We start from the raw sequence: 21,279 nt of genomic DNA on the forward strand, positions 1-21,279 counted from the left end.
CATGTTCATAGGAAATGTATAGTCATTCTATTGTTAAATGCTTTTTAGATTTCGTCGAGAACAGCCAATGATTTTCTGAGAAAAAAAGTTTTACTTTATAATGCATTCATCTACATGAGAGATTATTATTATATTCAATAGATTAGTATTATGTCCGAGGTATTTATGATATTAGAAATAGTAGATCGATTATAGTGTAACTTGCTACTAGACACAGTTTAAATAAGCGAGAGCTAAATACTCTGCATAACCTTCTAATAAGTAATGATAATTAAAAATTAATCAAACACAACAAATAGTTCACTACGTGATAAATTTATTTTTCAAAATATATTATACACTCCAAATAGAATCAATTTAAAATTCTTTAGTCCACTTACGAAGTGTACAGTGGAGCAGGTTTTCTGAAAACAAATGCGCAATTACGGAATCAATTACCAATAGCCTGGAATCGGTAAAAAATAAATTAAAAGATAAGGACTCCAGGAATACAATAAACCTTTAAAAAGGGAATTTATGAAATATAAAGTTTTACTCATTTTGGTTACTCATTGGGTTAACTGATGCTGGATTGAAATTAGTATGAATAAAATGAGATTGAAGGTAATATGCATGTTTTGCTCATTGTTGAAGGTCGTACGGTGACAAATAGTTGTTAACTTCTCTGTCCTTTTGTCTGATGGAGAGTTGTCTTATTGGCAATCATACCACATCTTCTTATTTTTATATGTATTGCTATACGTTAAGCCATGTTGTATATAATACTGTTACTATTTATTTTGTTAGGAGTAATCCCTACAATAGCTAGTGTCTTGTACAATCAGAAGGCATCAATATCTGTTGACAGTGTAATAAAGCAAGATATAGAGAATGGAATTCTTGACGACCATGTAACATTTACTGTCAAACTGTCAAAGAATGATGGCAACACCATTGAAAACAACAAAGAAGATGGCAACATAATTGAACATAACAAAGAACTTGTCTGTATCAAACCAACGTTCCCTAAGCAAACAATAGTTCAAGCTAAACATTTTTGTAACATATTTCCATACCATCTGATTTTTGACGACAACTTCGTTATTAAGCAATGTGGTTCAATGATACAAATCCTCCTGAAAACAAAGATGGAGAGAGGATCCAGTTTAACGTCATTATTTGAACTAACTTATCCCAGAGTCGATTTCACCCTATCCAATTTGATGGCATTCATCAATAGTGCATTCATGATGACATCTGTAAAGAAAAGAAACGGACACAGTCTAGTTCTTAAAGGTAGGCACAAATACAAAGGGAAAGAAATTTGCTACATAAAGAAAATGAAAACATCTATGTCATTTATGTAGAACTATCATTCCTAATACATTAAATTTAATTTGACAACAAAAATAATAAACTGATTTATCTATAATTCCATATTGTGTAAAGAAGCTTACATTTTTTTAATACGGCATATATATTAATTAATTACACTAAATCTTAGTATTTATGATGAGTTTATCTAACTATAATACTATTGTTTTTAGGTCAAATGCGATGGATGCCAGATATAAACCACATGATATATATCAGCTCACCGTGTATATCAAGTCTTCAGGAACTGAAGGCGATGGACCTGTACATATCTGATATACCATTGTATGACGTCACAAGAGAACTGATATTGCTAAACCAACAACGAATGGCTGAAATGGAAATAGCGTATTTAGATTTTTTATAAGTATAAAAAAAACCCAGCCCGAGTCAGATGTTAAAAACAAATAATGATGAATATAAAGTATAAACTATTCTTGCTTTTCGAAGCATACATAATCTAACTGTAATATGCCATTTTATAATGCAAATATCAAGTAATGATATATTTTCACCTACATGTGCTCAATATGTTATACTAAAGAAAAAAATATATCACTAGGTACTGTCTTTAACAGGTAGAAGAATATTCCAATATTCATAGGAAAATTATAAATAAAATTGATCGCTTGAGTCTTATAAAAACAAATGGATTACAACAGTATTATGGAGCGCAAAAAGAAATTCCAATCACTGGATCTACATTTGTAATTACTTGAAATGATTTACTCTAGCTTTCCAGCCTTTACATGATGTAATTTTCATAGTCTTACTAGGAATAAATCTTATATTTTACAAATTATATACTGAAAAAAGTTAGTGGTAAATGCGCTATGGTAGAGAAGCACAGTAAACGGTTTAAAAGTCGGGTATAACTATCTACAAATACACCGTTAAATGTTATGTGTACGAAAGATAAGATATATTCCATCATAGTAGAACTTGACAGAATACATTTTTAAATATTCCGATTACGTGAGGTAATGTTTATGTTCATAATTCTAACTGATCCATGCTTCCAGTTCAACAACACAAAATTCCACAGAATTCCGCATTTTCCTTTTGTTATCAAGGATTTATAGTGTAAATCCATAATGTTATGGTGTGGTAACGAATAAAGATGCTGACTATGTGTTATGCAATGAATTTAAATGCGTGATAATTTGTTTGCATGTGAAGTTAATTTGTACAATTTCAGAGGACGTTTTCGCTGAAAGTAGAGACAGGAAGTCAATGATTTAAAGAAAATATAGTGAAGTAAAAATCAAATAAATTTGTGCAATTGGCGCAGTTGTATGCCAGTTTTAAGCGCAAATAAAACCAATAATTTACATAATGAAGTAGCACAAAAGTAGCATTGTCGCAAAAAAATTGTAGCGCATATGAACGCATTTTTGGCGCAAGCCAAACGGATACCGCCCTCTTTACCTTCACGATGCAGTTATTTTCGTAAAGGTTTTTGTCATATTAACCCTCAAGATGTAATATATGATTTCTTTCAAAATGAATGCGATTAAACTATACATGTTTGCATTCGAAATGAATTATTGGTTATAACTTTTACAATACACGTTTTTTCTTTTAAAGATTAAAAACCCGTAAAATGACCACTTTCTATTTTAATGCCAACGAAAACTCCTTTTATAAAAACTGACAAGAAGCTGGATTAATTTGTGTGTATGTGTCAAATATCAATACGCTTTCTATTGAATTTGCAATATGCGTTTATATCTATATATTTCGTGATTTTATTAAAGAAAAAAACTCGACGAGACAACTGCAGATTTAACAAAAATGTCAAAAGCTCTCGAAATTGAAAAGAAGAAGACTGATGAATTATTACATGAAATGTTGCCAACCAAAGTTGCTACCGAGTTATTAGCTGGTAGAACCGTAGACGCAGGTATGATAATTTATTGCTTCTCATCACTCTTAAGATCCGATACTCTGTTACTAGAGTTCTTTAAAATAGGAACAACACAAGCAATAACTAGAATTATGAATGAAGAAAAACAATAGAAATTTAAGAATCTTTCTTCTTTATATCAAAATTTGAACAGAGCCTTAAAACTATTAAATACTGTTATAATATTAAACTTGTGAAATATACTTAATAAAATTAAGGAGATGTGGAATGATTGCTAATGAGAAAATTATTCATAAAGGTTGTAGAGTTTTATAGTTTAGTACTAAAAATTTAGATCGGCACAAATCATTTCTGTCAGCACTATTTTCTCACATTCAGTGAAAATATTGTAATTCGCCTAAAACTGGTTCTTTTTTATTTTTACTCCTGTTGTTGGAAATGCCTTTCATGTTGCATTTGAAGGTGTGCACAGTCTATTGGTGTTAGTAAACTTGCCAAAGCCGCAGCGCTTTTGAAATCTTGTCAATATTATTCTTAGATGTAAGCTTTACAGACACTATTGAACAATGGGTTTGAATTAAAAAAGGGAAAGAATATACCAAGGGGAAAATCATAAACACTAGTCGTATAAAACAGACAAGACCATGTAAAAATAAAAACCACTAAAACACAACGATCCACAAAAAAAAAATCGAAGATGAACTCAGGTGTTCTGGTTTTGTATTTCCTGATCCACTAGTGACACCCTCGTTTTACTTTTATTTGACAAATACATTGATTATTATTAACAAGTGATTATACAGCATATAATAGATGATTGACGAATATCTCTTGTCTAAATCCAAGTCAGCACATTTATAAACCATCGGCACAAGTTAATTTTCTAATCTGAAACCTTACTGAAAATGAATACACGGTTTTGAGGACAATATAAACATAAGAAGATGTGGTATGATTGCCAATGACCAATTTTACACCAGAGACCAAATGACGTTGGAGTTAGCAACTATAGGTCACCATACGGCTTTAAATAACGACCAAAAGCCATAACGCATAGTAAGCTATAAAAGGCACCGAAATGACAAATGAACAATTCAAACGAGAATACTTAATGCCTGAGTAGTGTACAAAACAACAAACGACAACCACTGAATGGCAGGCTCCTGACTAGGGACAGGCATATAAAGAACATAGCGGTGTTAAGCATGTTTGCGGGTGCCTAACCCTTCCCTAACCTAGGTCAGTGGTCAGATCGATACAAAGCACAAAAACAACTAATAAAAAAAACAAAAAGTAAAATGAACCTCTATCTGAGATTACTCATAGTAACTGGAAGCTAATAACAACTGACTAAAAAATCATTCTATCTGTGCACATCCAACATCCTATGGATTTAGTGTCATTAACAGTCGGAGAAAAAACATGACCTTGTGCAATGCCAAAATATAGGTATCAAAAGATTGCAGAACCATAAATGTACATATGTATATAACATATATAACACTAATATTTAGGTTCGTTTTAATTTACTGATAAAAAAATCAGTTTTCATATCGATAAAAAAAATTTAAGATCTAATTGCAGTGAAGAATTGCAAGACTGTTACCTAAAGAAACAATATACAAATAATATGATATGTAGAACCTTTAAACCCAAATAGTGCCTATCTAAACATTTGATTGATAGCAAATTTTTTTTTTAATTTATAACTTAGATTGTGTGTAAAATAAAACTAGTTTACAATACTATTGACAAAACAAAATCAAGGAATGAAAAATAAAAAAAAAATAAAATGAGCAGATGTGGTATGATTGCCAATGAGATATTTACGTATATATGACAACAAAACCAGTAAACGAACGTCTGTTAAACGGGTAGATTATCTTATTCTTAAACAAATTTTACATATTTTTAACTGAAAATATAACGAAGTAATATCATGCAAGTTAAACAGCACTGAATATCCAACTGGGGATTCTCTCGTGGTGTCGCAATCCACAAACAGTAGTACTGTAACACGTCATTATAAACACCGAAATAAATTTGAAATTAGATGTGCCGTAAGGGCAAATGTTTATATAACACATTTATTTTATTTTCAGAAAAATTTGAAAACGTAACTATCCTGTTTAGTGACATAGTGACTTTCACCAATATAGCTTCTGCGTGTACGCCAATGGACATTGTTAATCTTCTCAACAATTTATATCAGAGGTTTGATAACCTAACAACTGTACATAATGTGTATAAGGTAAGGCACCAGAGTTTAGAATTAATAGTCATTTACAAAAGTAATAAGTGGGATATAAAAATATGCAAAAGACAAAAGTTGTATCAAGAGATGTGAAGGCGGCGCTTTACAGAAGGTTTGGCACTGATCACGAGGCTGTCTTAGTCACTATATATTTGTCTTTAGTTATATATGTGATGCAATGTTTTTATGATTTAGTCCTTTAGTAATTCTTAATTGATAGAAATACATAGACACATTTCTATGTTGATGACCGTCTGTTGACGTCTAGATATATATATTTCTTTGGATTATTCCTTTTAATAATTCCAAAATATTATTTTATGAGAACTAGTACATAAGACTACGAGCGAAAAAACACTACTTTCACAGCAACATTCAAAACAAAATTGAAGAAAACACGTAAAACCACATTACACTCTTATTTCAGTTACTGTAAAAAAAAATTCAAGAATTTGACTAAGTTGAAGGCCGTACGGTGGCTTATATAGTTCTTAACTTCTACGTAATTTGGTCTCTGGTGGATAATTTCTCGTTCGCAATAATACAACTTCTTTTTATTTTTATAACACATTAATGTAGTAAATAAGGAAACTCTATAAATGCATACTCAATATATAGCTGTTTTAGTCTTATTTTTCATGCATATTGTTAATTAATTTGACTCCATGTTTCGTTTTTAACCCTGTCAATTACTGGTATTATTAATATATCTAAAGGTTGAAACTATAGGCGATGCATATATGGTTGTAAGTGGTGTACCCACCAGAACAACTACACATGCAGAAAATGTTGCCAATTTCTCTCTTGACATGGTCAACGAAGCAGGCAAAGTACAGTCTCCCGCTACAGGACAGTCCATTCAGGTATTTTATTATTAACGATCTTAGACAATTGCATCTAAAATGCATAACTTAAAAAAAAAAACATTATTTTTTGTGTTTGTTTTCCGGGGTTATTAGTCTTCAACCTCTTTTGAAGTTTTTGATATGACCACAAATCTAAAATTTTTTTTGTGCAAGACGAATCTTTCATTATGAGGAATTACTACTTGTATTCAAAATGCAGTTAAGCTACCGGTCTTGTAAAATCCTCGCAGACAGTACTGCACGCAAGCAAAGATTCCGACAGGGTGGTTATAAATTTAGACAATAGTAGTTTACTAATGTTCAAATCTTATCATTTTCTGTTATTCAACATGCACTAAAGCTACTATCTGGGGTAAAACAAGTTTCAATAGATGCTTGTACATGCAGAAGATGCTTTTGAAATTAACTATCACAGAATATGTAAACAGGATTGTAGTTGCACAGCTGCCGCCGTCAATTGGGTATCAGTTTCAGTGGCAACGCGAAGTTCTCCTTAAATATCATGTCTAATCAAAGGCCCAATTGAAACAGAAAAATGTACAGCGCTCAAGGAAACGATGCATGTTTACAAGATAACTGTTCTAGATTTTGTCCTTCCTGATTCATTGTATAAGCTATTTGTAGATCCGGGTTGGATTCCATAGTGGATCAGTTGTCGCAGGTGTTGTTGGGCTGAAGATGCCACGCTATTGCTTGTTTGGCGATACTGTCAACACTTCGTCCAGGATGGAAAGTCATGGTATACCAGCTAGGGTTCATGCAAGTCCACAGTCTGCAAAGTAATTATAGTTCAAATTAATTTATACTTTTGCTTCTTTTCACCTCTTTCATGTTTTGCAGCACCTGATTTTAGGTGTCCTTTAAAGATTTCAAAGAAGCAAATTATCACTTTTATGCTACACATTAATTCTTTAAAATGCAATATTCTTTCTAGTCAAATTTAAGTTTTGAACCAAAGTTTGTAAGTTATTGTAGATAATGCTGTTTCTCATATATTTCAAATCAAATTTGAAATTAACACAGTGATAAGGATCATTGAATAGGCCCAAATTATACAAACCTTTCCTTAAAATACATGATTTCTATATGAGCCAAATTTCTGCGTCCTGAATATGCGTTTTATTTGCCACTGGTCGTAAAATAGCCACCCATCACTATTAGCCAATATTATGATACTGTGCACAATTTTAATACGAAATTATTTATATATATCTTTATGTAACACTTAGATGTTTTTACCACTTAACATAGATGGTCGGTCTAAGCCAAGATTGACACAGTCCTTCGAACTGTTTGATTTGAACATCACTGATTAGTGTTTAAATGCTTGCTCACGAATTAAATTATAAGCATGGTATCTCGAGTGTTTGTTTAGTATCGTATTACAGAAGCTTCGTTTTTGTTGTATGTGATGTAGATAGTATTTCTCTTATTGGAAGTTTTTCTCGGTATGGTTTAGTTTTTCATCGAGAAAGATAAAGGGAAGGGAAAGACAGGAGAAAAAAGAAAGAAAACAAGTTATATAGGCAAAAGTTGATATACATGTCCAAAGAAGGATAAACAGTGCTTGTCTTGAGAACAAATCTTGTCATAAAGTATTGACACTTTTCTATTTGAAAATTTCCAAGGGGATTTGATATTCAAAAGTCACACTCATTATCTAAATGTCCCATATGTGCTCTTAACGGAAAGGGACATGCCTTGTCTTCAAAAGTTTAAAGACGCAATGATAATTTAGACAAGCATTAATCATATGTTTCATTTGTTCTGGTCACAAAACCTTCCATCATTTCGCTATTTGTGGATTACATGTATCATTGAATGTGGTAATCAAATTTTCACTTGCCATAAGCAACACGGTGATTATTTACTAGTGAAACTGCTCACCCCTAATAAGAACTGAAGTTTATCCTGTTTTTATGGGGTTTGTAATGTTTCATTATTTTCTATTTTGTAGAATGTTATTTGATGCTTTGTTCTTTTTCTTTTGGCCATGCTGTCTATCATCTGTACTTTAATCATAACTTTGTTTGCCCTTTAAAGGTTTTCGATACTGTAAGATCATAAATTTCTCCTAGATATATAGAACCAAATGGTGATTAGGGAATAGAAATATTATCACTTTTGATCTTCTTCCGATCGCAGTAAAATCCTTGCAAATTGGGATGCCCGTTTCTTGTAGTCACGTCCGCTCAAAGTTCTTTGTTTAGAGATAGTGCCACGTATCAGGCAATAATGTCAAACAACAATTTTCTAAATCACAAGGTAATGTTTAGATGCTTGACATTTTACGATAAAATCAGATAGAAAATTCAGATATCGTCAGTCTTTCAAATCGATAAATGAAAATTTAATTTAAAGACTAAGAGAGTTATATGCAGTTAAGAAATGTATCTCCTTAATGCATAACTCTGTTTCCTTGTCAAAGTTTGGCTAAACTTTTGGTCCCGCTATGTTATGACAGCTGTTTAACGTTTGTTTTATGTTTTGGATTTCAAACTATTTTGGCCTTGACCATCACAATTTTAAAGATAGGTTACTGAAACTATTTCTTTACATCTCCTGTGGTTGCTAACATGATTCGACATATCGAAACAATGTTTAAATTTATCAATATGCTAGTGGAACTTGACACTATTTCCTGTATTGCACGTTCTGTTTTCAACACTTTCTCCTAGAAGTGAACTCTAAATAGTGTGATGCATGCAGAATAGGATATACTTACCCTGTACTCTATCCCGGTCTCAATCCGTATCAAGATCATGCGATATTGAATAATATTCTTCTCATCTTTGTCTTTTTTATAATTTAACTTCCGAAACTATGATCTGAACATATTCTAATTTATATATAATGTGACAAGTGAAATACAGATGATAGGAAAACCTTCGCAATATCTCCCTTTATTTTTTTCAGATTATTGATTGACAAGGGGTACGTTTTCAGAGATAGAGGGAAAAATAAGATTAAAGGAAAAGGACTGATGAGCACCTACATTTTGATCAACAGATCCGGTCAAACATACAAGGAACCCGACGATGCTTTCTGCAAAATGCCTTTAGCTAAAACTGTTGATTTGGACATTGAAATTGAAGTATTACCAGATAAAACCAATGTAGTAAAGGAGCGATCTAAAAGCCAGATTCAGAGCCCAACAGTGGACAAACCAGCAGAACGTCCAAAAAGTCGGTCAGTTATTGTAACCAGACCAATACCGATATCCAGAAGACAACCCCCACTACAGAAACAAAACAGCTCGACTTGTATGCTGAGTTAATTTCTTGTATCAACTTCAATACTTGAATACTAGACAATTTTCAGATGAGTTAATGAAATAGGCTATCCACCTAGATTGAAATGACGCCCAAATATTTGTCTCACAAATTCTATTTAGTGTTATACGAACATCCCGAGACTGTTTTGTATGTAAAGTAAATTCTTAATTTATTTATTGTCCATTTATATCATTATCCATTTGCACGAAATTAAAGAGACTGCATAATATGTTTGATGTGAGTGGTCATTTGTTAATCACAAATAATGAATTCAAATGACAAAAGCTGTAGAAAATAAGTATATCAGTCCGGTTAATATATAAATTAACAGTATTTTGATTAGTATACCACCGCTTGTTATATTCCATTCAATGTTTCTTCAATTATTCTGAGGATGATTTCTTCAAGCTGATACTACATTTTTCATTTAAATAGACAATTTAATGTAAAAATTAGAAAAAAGGAAATGTTTTGAATAAAACCAAATTTATATTTAAGAAATCGGTAATGTAAAGTCGGGAAAAGGTCTGAGCTTAAATGTGCATTTGTTGTCTGACCAAAAAGTTAAAATAATTAATCTTTTTTGAAATTTTCTTGCCTGGTTATGAATGTTTAATCATGTGATATATGTTGTTGACCGTATACAATTAGATTCGGGCATCACCTCAAAACGCTGTATTGTGTACCATTTAACAAAGAGGTGAACAACTTTAAACATGAACCCTTACAGAAACTTGGTGCGATCACATGTGCCTTGGAAGGGTAAGCAAATTACTACAATGTGACATCCGTCATGTTGTTCATTGGAAACACAAATTCGGTAATAAGTCTCATTGGTGATTTCGCAATCAAGGAAAATAGGACGGAATTATGGTTACGACAATTTAAACAAAATAATATTCGTGGTCATCATTCGATACAGATATTCCATAACGGCCAGTCAACTCGTTATGGCGTCTGTAAAGCTTTCGAAGAAGCGACTTTAGCTTTATCACTTGGAATCCTCTTTATAAGCAGCAACCCTGTATTAAGTTAATTATGATAGGGAACATATAAAGGCGCTGCTGGAATGTTGCTTCAAAGAAATTAAAAGTTCACAATTGGAAAGCTGAAATCTTTGTAGAATTTGTTCATCAAAATTTGTGGTATTACCAGCTTCCATAATGTCCAGTACAAAACAAATGCCTTGTCAAACTCATTAAAACAAACCAGTAGCTGATCTATGTTCTCCTAGCTAAATTCCTACAATCAACTTCTGATAGCAGTATAATAAAAACGACCTGTATGTATATTAAGTTGGCATTGTGACCATTACATTTGTTTCAATCTTGTCGTAAAAGTTTAGCTATAAAGCATTTTTTGGTGACGGAATTTCAAGTAAATCTTGCATGTTCTTCTGTAGGATTGTGTGTGGCCATACCTCTAATGTTTTCAGTTTTTGGTTTTGCCTTTTCGTAGTTTGAATATGTTAATACAAAGCTAGTTAATGTTTGAATTCAATAAGGAATTCAAATAGTTAGATCTCTTAAAATTATTCCTCCAAATGTTTGTAAGTTCGATATCTGTTGTATTTACTAGATAGTTTGATGTAGAACGGCAATCTGTAAAATATGCGGTTTTTACATTGTTCTTCATTTATACTGATTTGGTTTGCATTGTGATTCATCTGTTGTTCATATGAATATGTAGATCTAGAACATGTGAACATTTCATTGTTTAAATTAAGCGTCGATGTTTGTACTCACATGATATTGTTGACTTGGCTTATATTTGTCTCTAAATTAAATGCATACTCATCTAAATCGACTATCTCTGTTTCTTTATCCTATCCCTCCAATACCTAAATATTTTCATCATCCAATTTCCTTAGAAGTTCCTGTTTTCTTCTGAGTATGTTCAAACTTTTTGAAAGTTCATCTGTGTCACAGCTTTCATTTTCAATCTGTAAATCATCATCAAATATTTTAACAATTCTGGAAATACCACGTTTGTGTCCTGCAAGTATCGATTTCAGTTATCGTAGATATGATAGATTCGAAACCTCAAGGCATATAATAAGCAAAACTTGTTTAGATTATTAATTGTTAGCAAGTCAACAATTACGTCACAAACACATAGCATCACAATACAGAGTCGAATCGCGAATGTATAGTTTGTGCATTATTATTTAAAGATATTAATGTGTCAAAACTATGCTAAAATATACGGTGATACTCAAATTCGGACGACGGGTTTGCATGATTCTTGATTGCATGCTAATTTTACCAGTTTTCCGCGCAGTGTTTTCTTTTCGTGAGGTGTAGTTTTAAAAGATTATAAACAAGGAAAAAAAATTTTGTTTGAATGAGAAAAACTTTTCGTGAAATTATGAACTTTTTTAGCCTATTAATCTAGATCTTGTTCAAAGGGAAAGTATGTCGTGATAAATATGGGGTTGAAGGAAATAAAGCTGTGTTTCCGCTATTGATAATAAGTACGTGAATTAAGTTACATATCCGTGGAGTAAAATGAATAATTAAATGAATGATGTATGATTTATCTACATGAAAATGAATATATTACGTTTGGGTCGGCAATTTTCACGTTTTCCAAATACATATTTCTTGTTTTTGGGTCATGAAAATCAACATTCGCTAATTTTCTCGTGGTACAGAAATAGAAATAGAAATAGAAATAGAAATACTTTATTAATCCAATTATAAAACCTTGCGGGTTTTAAATTTCATACGATGATTACAATGATTTTTGTTATGACAATGAAATAATAATAAAATAAAATAGAACACTGAATAGTTATTGCATGCACATGGAAGAGAAAGTTAATATGGGAGACAATCAATAAATATGTAAGGATTATTCCCCTTTGAACAGTATGTAATAATCTTTGAAGATATGGTGTTCAGAGATGGATAAAAAAGAAGCCCCAACTGATTAAATATAAGGGTAGTTTTCTCCCGTGTACCCGCAGCAACCAATTACTAAATATTTATGTATATAATATTTGAATTGCAAGAATTGGATTAGCTCCTTTACAAATTTGACAGCAGTTTAACGCATATATTAGCCATTAACATATATATACATGACATATTCATACACATAGATAGAGTAATGTGCATTTTATTTAAAAAAAAATTAATTTAAAATACTGTAACATATAGATACTCTAAAAGAGATTCAGCCATTTACAGAATTTTTGGATCTGAATTCAAAACTCTGGATAAGAAAATTACTTAACTTTTCAAGTATATATTTATCTTCAGTGGTCATTAACCATAAACATTTTGATTTGCAGTCTAAGTTGTTAAAATTTTGACAGTGCGCATGAGCTTGTGCAAACAATAAATCCCGAAAGTTATTAAATAATGGTTAGTTTATTAAAAAATGAAACTCATCTTCTATATCATTATGAGAACAAAATATATAATTTTTGCAAAATGTATATATATATATTATTTGAATGAATACCTAACCGGTGTCACTTTTTAAGGAATGCATTATATGAAAAACTAAAAATAAAAGTATAATGAGCTGTTTCACTGTTGAATTATTATAAATATTTATATAAAAAGATTGAAGGCAGTTTCTGATATACAAAAAGTAGATAAATTACATGTTACATCACTTCAAAATGACATTGCTAGTTTTTTCAAATCAAGACAATTTGCATAAATCAAGTATCTAGTATATCAATTGCGTTCTCACCGACAATATTTTAAAGAGGGATGGTTTTCATCAACCTGGTTTTCATAAAGCAGACCTTAATAAAACAGGCTATATATAACACAACATATGGTATCCGAAGTATTCAGGAAAAAAGGCAAACATTCTGACCCCTGTGATATCTCCAGATTTTGGTTGAGGTTCTATTGCTCAATCTTTAGTTTTTTTTGTGTAGTGTTTTGTGCACTATTTCTGGCCTTTTCATCGTCTTTCGTTTTAACAATTGTGTTGCTCGTTCAACTTGTGATTGCAAGAGCAAAAAAAAAGTATATAGATCGACCATCTTCCTTAAATACATATAAGCAAGTCAACAGGGGAACAACAAATTGTTTCTGCTACAGAAAAAATAAAGGTGTTCATATGCTACAATCTCAATCACACCCGGACAATTTCTCATTACTTCTAAAAAATACTAACTTTTTTCAAAACTTGGAACCGATAAGGATATCGCACTTGTCTCCATTGACTTACTTGTACACAAAAACTAATCATGGCAATGATGGAGAAGTGTGCAGGAAAATATCAATGGAACCTTTCTGTTACGATCCATTGAGTTCCTGGTCCAGCGTCTTCAGGCTTATTGTGTTCATTAACGTCAAATTAATGAAACAACCATAGCACTAAATGGAACATTTGTATTTTAGCATATAGTTGATAAGTAAGACAATCATATTAAAGATACGACTATCTATTGTGTTTTCATACCAACTAATCGAAGATATTGTCATGAAGTAGAGTTAGTCAAATGTGACCTTTATAATTAAATTTTCCAACAATGTCAACCAATCAATCATAACCACTGACATTTCTTAATCCAAAATAACATTTTAACCACAAGAATAATTTCATGTCAACTATATTGTACTTATAAATTATATCAAATCAACTTACATCAGAATCCATTTGAATTCAACCTAATTCAAACAAAAACCTCTATGAAAAAGACATCATCACGATGTTTGATTTTCTGTTTAACAAGATACATGTTACGTTTTGGAGACGTATTTTTCAATTGACTTTCGTATGGGAACCAACTGTGCTTTCTTCTTGCCGATTTATTTCTTCATTCAAATAAGGATGACTATATACAGAAGATCCTCAGGAAAAATGAAAAACAGGCGGTTTAAGCCTTTAACTCGCGGTCTCCTATTAAGATGATGTCCTCTGAATAAATAATTCTAAGTTTGGGGATTATGTTGAACGTATTTACCCCATTGACGAATTTAAGATAAATGATTCCACAGAAACCGTCATGTCTGCTACTTATCTTAAATTACAACTGGAAGTTGAAGAGCGGTATCGGTTATGAAATAAACTAAATAAGTCTAAGCTACGTTTTTTTTTATTAGTTGTTTTGAACTGGGTTTGAACTAGCTGTCAGTTACTGCGAGTACTCTCAGATCTGTAGTTAGTGACCTTTTTGTTGTTAGGGATGAGGGATGGATAAATACCCTGCCATGTCCGGTCTGTGTTTATGTTTGATGTTTTTCTGCTTTGTACCGATCTGATAAGTTAAGCCTTTTTCAACTGATTTTTATAGTTTGTTCTTATGTTGTACTATAACACCACTGTCACAGGTTAGGTGGAGGGGTGAGCGCTCCCCATTATGTTTAACCCCGCCAAATTCTTTATGTGCCTGTCCCAAGTCAGGAGCCTGTAGTTCAGTGGTTGTCGTTGGTTTATATCTGTCATTTTTTGTTTTTCGTAAATTGTTTTGTTATAAATAAGGCCGTTGTTGGATCTCCCTCATCAGGAACGCTCAACTTAACAAATTTTAAAAAGTCAAGGACACATGAGAGGTTAAATTTACGAGAAGTTACTTGACAATACGGGAAATAAAACTAGAGGCTCTAAAGAGCCTGTGTCGCTCACCTTGGTCTATGTGCATATTAAACAAAGGACACAGATGGATTCATGACAAAATTGTGTTTTGGTGATGGTGATGTGTTTGTAGATCTTACTTTACTGAACATTCTTGCTCCTTACTATTATCTCTATCTATAATGAACTTGGCCCGGTAGTTACAGTGGAAAATATTTTGTAAAAATTTAAAAATATTTACAAAATTTTTGAAAATTGTTAAAATTTTTTTATAAAGGAGCAATAACTCCTTAAGGGGTCAATTGACAATTTTGGTCATGTTGACTTATTTGTAGATCTAACTTTGCTGTACATTATTGCTGTTTACAGTTTATCTCTATCTACAATAATATTCAAGATAATAACCAAAAGCTGCAAAATTTTCTTAAAATTACCAATTCAGGGGCAGCAACCCAACAACGTGTTGCCTGATTGGTCTGAAAATTTCAGGGCAGATAGATCTTGACATAATGAACAATATTATCCTCATCAAATTTGCTCTAAAGGCTTTGGTTTCAGAGATATGAGCCAAAAACTGCATTTTACCCTATGTACTATTTTTTAGCCATGTCGGCCATCTTGGTTCGCGGGCGGGGTCATCGGACACATTTTTAAAACTAAATTGTGGACAAGTTTGGTTAAATTTGTCTTAGCAGTTTTAGAGAAGAAGATTTTTGTAAAAGATTACAAAAATTTACGAAAAATGGTTAAAAATTGACTATAAAGGGCAATAACTCCTTAAGGGGTCAACTGACCATTTTGGTGAAGTTAACTTATTTGTAGATCTTACTTTGCTGAACATTATTGCTGTTTACAGTTTATCTCTATCTATAATAATATTCAAGATAATAACCAAAAACGGCATAATTTCCTTAAAATTACCAATTCAGGGTCAGCAACCCAACAACGGGTTGGCCCATTCATCTGAAAATTTCAGGGCAGATAGATCTTGACCTGCTAAACAATTTTAGCAAAATGTCAAATTTGCTCTAAATGCTTTGGTTTCAGAGATATAAGCCAAAATCTACATTTTACCCCTTTGTTCTATTTTTAGCCATGGCGGCCATCTTGGTTGGTTGGCCGGGTCACCGGACACATTTTTTAAACTAGATACCCCAATGATGATTGTGGCCAAGTTTGGTTAAATTTGGCCAAGTAGTTTCAGAGGAGAAGATTTTTGTAAAAGTTAACGACGACGGACGACGACGACGAACGACGAGGGACGACGACGTCGACGGACGACGGACGCCAAGTGATGAGAAAAGCTCTCACTTGGCCGTTTGGGCCAGGTGAGCTAAAAAATAGCTAAATCAATATAACACCAAATAGTCAGAGGGAGTAGGAACCTTAGTTTCTTTTTTGTTTTAAATATATCAGCGGAAAATTCAACAAAGATTCAAATGTTTGTAATAAGAAGTGTCAGTATCGAATCACTGATTAATGAATAGGTGATACACATCAGATACTACCAATCAACCAGAAGCGGTAGCGCCCCAGTTCTAGGAATTGTTAATAACACTTATAAATTTCGTGCACACAACATGTACAAGCATATTACTGGATTTATCTTCATCATGAATACTCAACTCAAATATTTGAAAACAAACTTTTTCTCTGACTGTTAATGACGTCTTTACACTAAACCCATTGGAAGTTGGATGTGTACTGATTGATATTTTAGTCTTAGATGCATGATTTTTTTTATTAGTTGTTATTGTCTGTGAACTAGCTGTCAGTAACTGTGAGTACTCTCAGATATGTACTTAGTGTCTTTTTGTTGTGGGGATGATAAGTACTCTGCCACGTCCACTATGTGTTTTTGTTAGATATATTTCTGCTTTGTATCCATCTGATGAGTTAAGCCCTTTTCAACTGATTTTTATAGTTTGTTTTTATATAGTACTGTTACACAACTGTCCCAGGTTAGGGGGAGGGTTGACGCCTTCAAACTAGTTTAACCCCGCCAAATTGTGTATGTGCCTGTCCCAAGTCAGGAGACTGTAATTCAATGGTTGTCATTTGTTGCTGTATATCATATTTGTTTTTCGTTCACTATTTTTTTTAATAAATCAGGCCGTTTGTTTTCTCGTTTGATTTATTTTACATTTGTCATATCGGGGCCTTTTATAGCAGACTATACGGTATGGGTTTTTCTCGTTGTTGAAGGCCGTACGGTTGCCTTTAATTTCTTACATCCCCTTTATTTGTACTTTGGTGGATAGTTGTCTCATTGGCAATCATACCTCAGCTCCTTATTTTTATATAAACAAGCGGACTTTTTGATTGTGAACTTTCCATTTCTATAAAACAACATTCCAGCAGCGTATATATGAAGTAAATATCACAAAGGTGATATTATATTTTTAGAGTTTGCGTTTCCTACCTTGATTTTCCCTGAAGAGTATATGCTTACAAGGTAGCCAAACATGATTGGAACATGCCACACAAGGTTACATTCCACGGAAAGACCGTAAGACGTGTCTTACTACTCCGACAGATTTTGATACATTATAAAAGGCAGGCATTTACTATTACTACTCAGTGATCCATGCATAACAAAGTAGCAGCTGATGTACATTTAAATGTCTTAAACGGCGGTCGATAGAACTAAGTTTTGCACCCAAGGCATGCTAGCTAACGAGAAAACAAAAGGCGGAAAGTTGAATATACAATATACAATATAAAAGTGCTTTTACATTATTATTCAATGCTTATCATGTTTGATTCATTAAAATGTATAACAAATCAATTTCAACTGTAACTGTGTTGTTTGTACATGTACATGTACATTGTATTGTCTGTAAAAATCAACATTTGATAACTTGCCCTCCATTTTAATTCATTTTTGTCGCTAAATCTTGTTTTGTCTGTGTATCACATTTCTAATTCTTTATTTAAAGTCGAATTGGCAACTGGCTTTTTTAATATGAATTTCCAATTTGTATATTCCAAGAATAAAATGTTACTTGATAAATTTCCCTAAAACATTTTTAGTGATTGATTTGGTTAATTTTCGAAGTGAACAAACATTATGAATATCAATAAACTAGGACTTACAAAAACTTTGTATCATTCAATTTTGTGTAGTGACAAACAAAATTAAATATTTACGGCCATCTTGCCATGACAGTTTATATCACTAAATAGTGACTTCCCTGTAATAAATCTTTACATATTTGCATACATAGGTGGTCGGTTATTTCTATAGTTGTTTTGCTGTGTCATTGATGAATACCCCATATCTCTTTAAATTCATAAGTGGTTCCTGATGGGCGTAAAATGTGATATTTTAAACGAAACTATAACTATATACTTTAAAAAACCAATTAAATTGTGAAAAACTGATCACATTGCAGCTATTAAAAAGACAAAAGTGGAAAGCAGAATATGTAAATGTATCATTTGATATGCTTTCATTATGATGTAAATATAGTTGTTGTGGTAGTTGACTATTAATAATTGATAACATGTTAAACAATATTAAGCGGTTTTCAAAAATGCAACCGTGCATTATAATAACTTTATAAGTGTATGATATAGGATAATCATATGCAGCTATGTAATATATAATTATCACTATCAATATATATCATTAAGTTCAGAATATGTGTTGTTGAATGTATGTTGTCTGAACTCTTACTTACTTTCTTGGTTAGTGTTTATTTTATTTGCCGACATTTTAACTCCACAAAAATACTTCTTTTCAGAAGTGTCCATGTGAAGTATCATGCTATAAATCAAACCGAAATAAGAGTTCTTCAGTTGTGATTGAATCTCATGGAAGCCAAAAAAATATAATTTCGGAAAGTATAAAAATAGTAGTGCCGCATCTGTCCAAAACCGCATGAGGTTATCTGTGCTTATGGGTTTTACTTCATAGTCCTCAGACGCACTAAGAAAAGGAGCATGAAACCAAAAGAGTCAGGAGATTCCAAAATCGCTTAAGTTCAACATTTTCCTAAGGGGTTTTCATTGCATAATCCTTACAAGCACTAAGAATAGCAACTCGCTTGTTTGAATCAAATTTATGTATTTCTAAAACTGTATTGTCACGTCTCATTCATCTATGTATGAAATAAGAAACACATAAAAAAATTATATGACCTATCGGTAATCTTTAAAATACGTAATGTAAAAGTAATCTGTATCAAATTTAATGAATTTGTGAAACAAGCTACTAATCTATCAGGTTGCGAATAACGACCCTAATCAAACCAAACGTCATCGTTAACATGTATTAAAAAAAACAGTTTTTTGGATATCAATAAAGATTGTAAAAAAATGAATATCTGTCAAAGTTATAAAACAACTTGTGAAATTGATATATTTATGTTTTAAATGAATGCTTGACAGTTTGTAATTTTTTGGTTACATAAATAAAGAACAACATCAATATAAGCAGAAGGCTGATTTGCTCACCTTACTAAAGCTTGCTGATTATAGTTTGTATATATTCATGAACGTTTTCAATATGATAGACAAACACTGAAAATATGGGTAAATATCGTCTGGTAACTTTTATCAATGTGCAGTCATCTTACATGTATACGTCTAGGTATTTCACATCCAATTTTTTATGGTAATATTCTACACAAAGCACAATCATGTCGCCATTCAATTCAAAAGCTTACCAAACCTTTAAACAGACTTATTCACATGGGACATAGTTATGATACTGTTGTCAAGTCATTTAAGGTGGAATTTTTTGGAATTAATAGTGATTCACTCATAGGGTCTTTGCATCGGTAATAAACACATTTATTAAAAAAAAAGTTAAATAACCAAAAAACAGAACTCCAAGGAAAATTTAAATCGAAAAATCATTGGCAAAATCGAAAACTCAAACACATCAAACGAATGGAAAACAACTGTCATATTCCTGACTTGGTACAGGCATATCCTCATGTAGATAATGGTGGATTAAACCTGTTGTTAGCATGATACAGGTTATGTTCCTCGCGTATAGTTTATGATGGCATGATAGTAAACACCTTTTTGGAAGGATTGTGGTTGATTTTCATATGATGAAGACATAATTTTTCAATCTGTTTAACTGAAGCTCGCATGTTAGTAACTGCTAGTAGTCCTTTGTTACTTTATGTTTATCATTGTAATGTAGCTTAGTTTCTTCTGTAACTTATTCTAACATCGGACTCGGACTTCTTTAAAAGTGAGTTTATTTACTGTGCGTTTTGCTGTGTGTTTTTTTTATTCCACAATGTCTATAAGCAGCTGAAGACTCGATTGATCATGTTTTTGTTTAGTTTTGCATTTTTGGGTTTTCATTTAACAAAAGAACGGCAAAGAAAAACGGGATATTATGGAAGTAAAGGTATAAAGTTTTCTTTTGTGTGCTCAATCTCTAGCTTTTTGTGTTATGCTATGCTATTGTTGTTTGTCTTCAATTTCGATTTTAGCCATGTCGTTGTCTGTTTTTTTTACTTATTATTTTCGATTGTCCCATTTGGTATATTTTGTTCGTTTGTTTATTCCACATTGGCTAGAGGTATAGGGGAGGGTTAAGATCTCACAAAACCTGTTTAACCCCGCCGCATATATGCACCTGTCCCACGTCAGGAACCTCTAGCCTTTGTGAGTCTTGTGTGCTTTGTTTAATTTTGGTACATTTGTATATCTTATTGGGTTGTTGTCTCTTTGACACATCCCGTTTCCATTCTCTATTCTTTATTAATGATAGTACATGTCAGCACAAAAGTGCTGACTACGGGGCTGGTGATACCCATCTAAAAGTCGTCTTTCAAAGTAAATAACTCTTATAAAGGGTGAATTGACGTTTTAAGACATGTAGATCTTATTTATTGTCATAACGCGGGAGGTTTGGCTAGCCATTAAACCAGGTTCAATCCACCATTTTTTCTTAAAATGTCCTGTACCAAGTCAGGAATATGGCAGTTGTTATCAAATAGCTCGTTTCTATGTATGTTGGCGTTTGTTTTTGTTGCACTTCAATGTTTCTGTTGTTCCTTTGTTTTCCTCTTATAGTTGATGTGTTTTCCTCGGTTTAAGTTTGTAACCCGGACTGTTTTCCCTCAATCGATTTACGACTTTTAAACACAGATA

At 32.3% G+C, this 21,279-nt stretch overlaps 1 protein-coding gene across 1 annotated transcript; it reads left to right on the plus strand.

The window, feature by feature from the left end:
• Positions 1–470: 470 nt before the first annotated feature.
• Positions 471–11,550, plus strand: LOC127734792 (guanylate cyclase soluble subunit beta-2-like). Its single transcript, XM_052244836.1, has 6 exons — positions 471–1,275; positions 1,527–3,256; positions 5,323–5,471; positions 6,191–6,337; positions 6,965–7,119; positions 9,257–11,550. The coding sequence occupies exons 2-6, from the start codon at positions 3,148–3,150 to the stop codon at positions 9,615–9,617; spliced, it is 921 nt and encodes a 306-aa protein (XP_052100796.1). The 5' UTR covers positions 471–1,275; positions 1,527–3,147; the 3' UTR covers positions 9,618–11,550.
• Positions 11,551–21,279: the final 9,729 nt, after the last annotated feature.

Source organism: Mytilus californianus, unplaced genomic scaffold, assembly GCF_021869535.1.
Source record: "Mytilus californianus isolate M0D057914Y unplaced genomic scaffold, xbMytCali1.0.p SCAF_1, whole genome shotgun sequence".
NCBI classification, from domain to species: Eukaryota; Metazoa; Mollusca; class Bivalvia; order Mytilida; family Mytilidae; genus Mytilus; species Mytilus californianus.

Excerpts from the sequence above, each read along its gene's own strand:
- LOC127734792 (XM_052244836.1), top strand. The coding sequence starts at position 3,148 with ATGTCAAAAGCTCTCGAAATTGAAAAGAAGAAGACTGATGAATTATTA. Across the intron at positions 5,472-6,190 it reads CTGTACATAATGTGTATAAG|GTTGAAACTATAGGCGATGC; the intron begins GTAAGGCACCAG and ends ATATATCTAAAG. Across the intron at positions 6,338-6,964 it reads CTACAGGACAGTCCATTCAG|ATCCGGGTTGGATTCCATAG; the intron begins GTATTTTATTAT and ends AGCTATTTGTAG.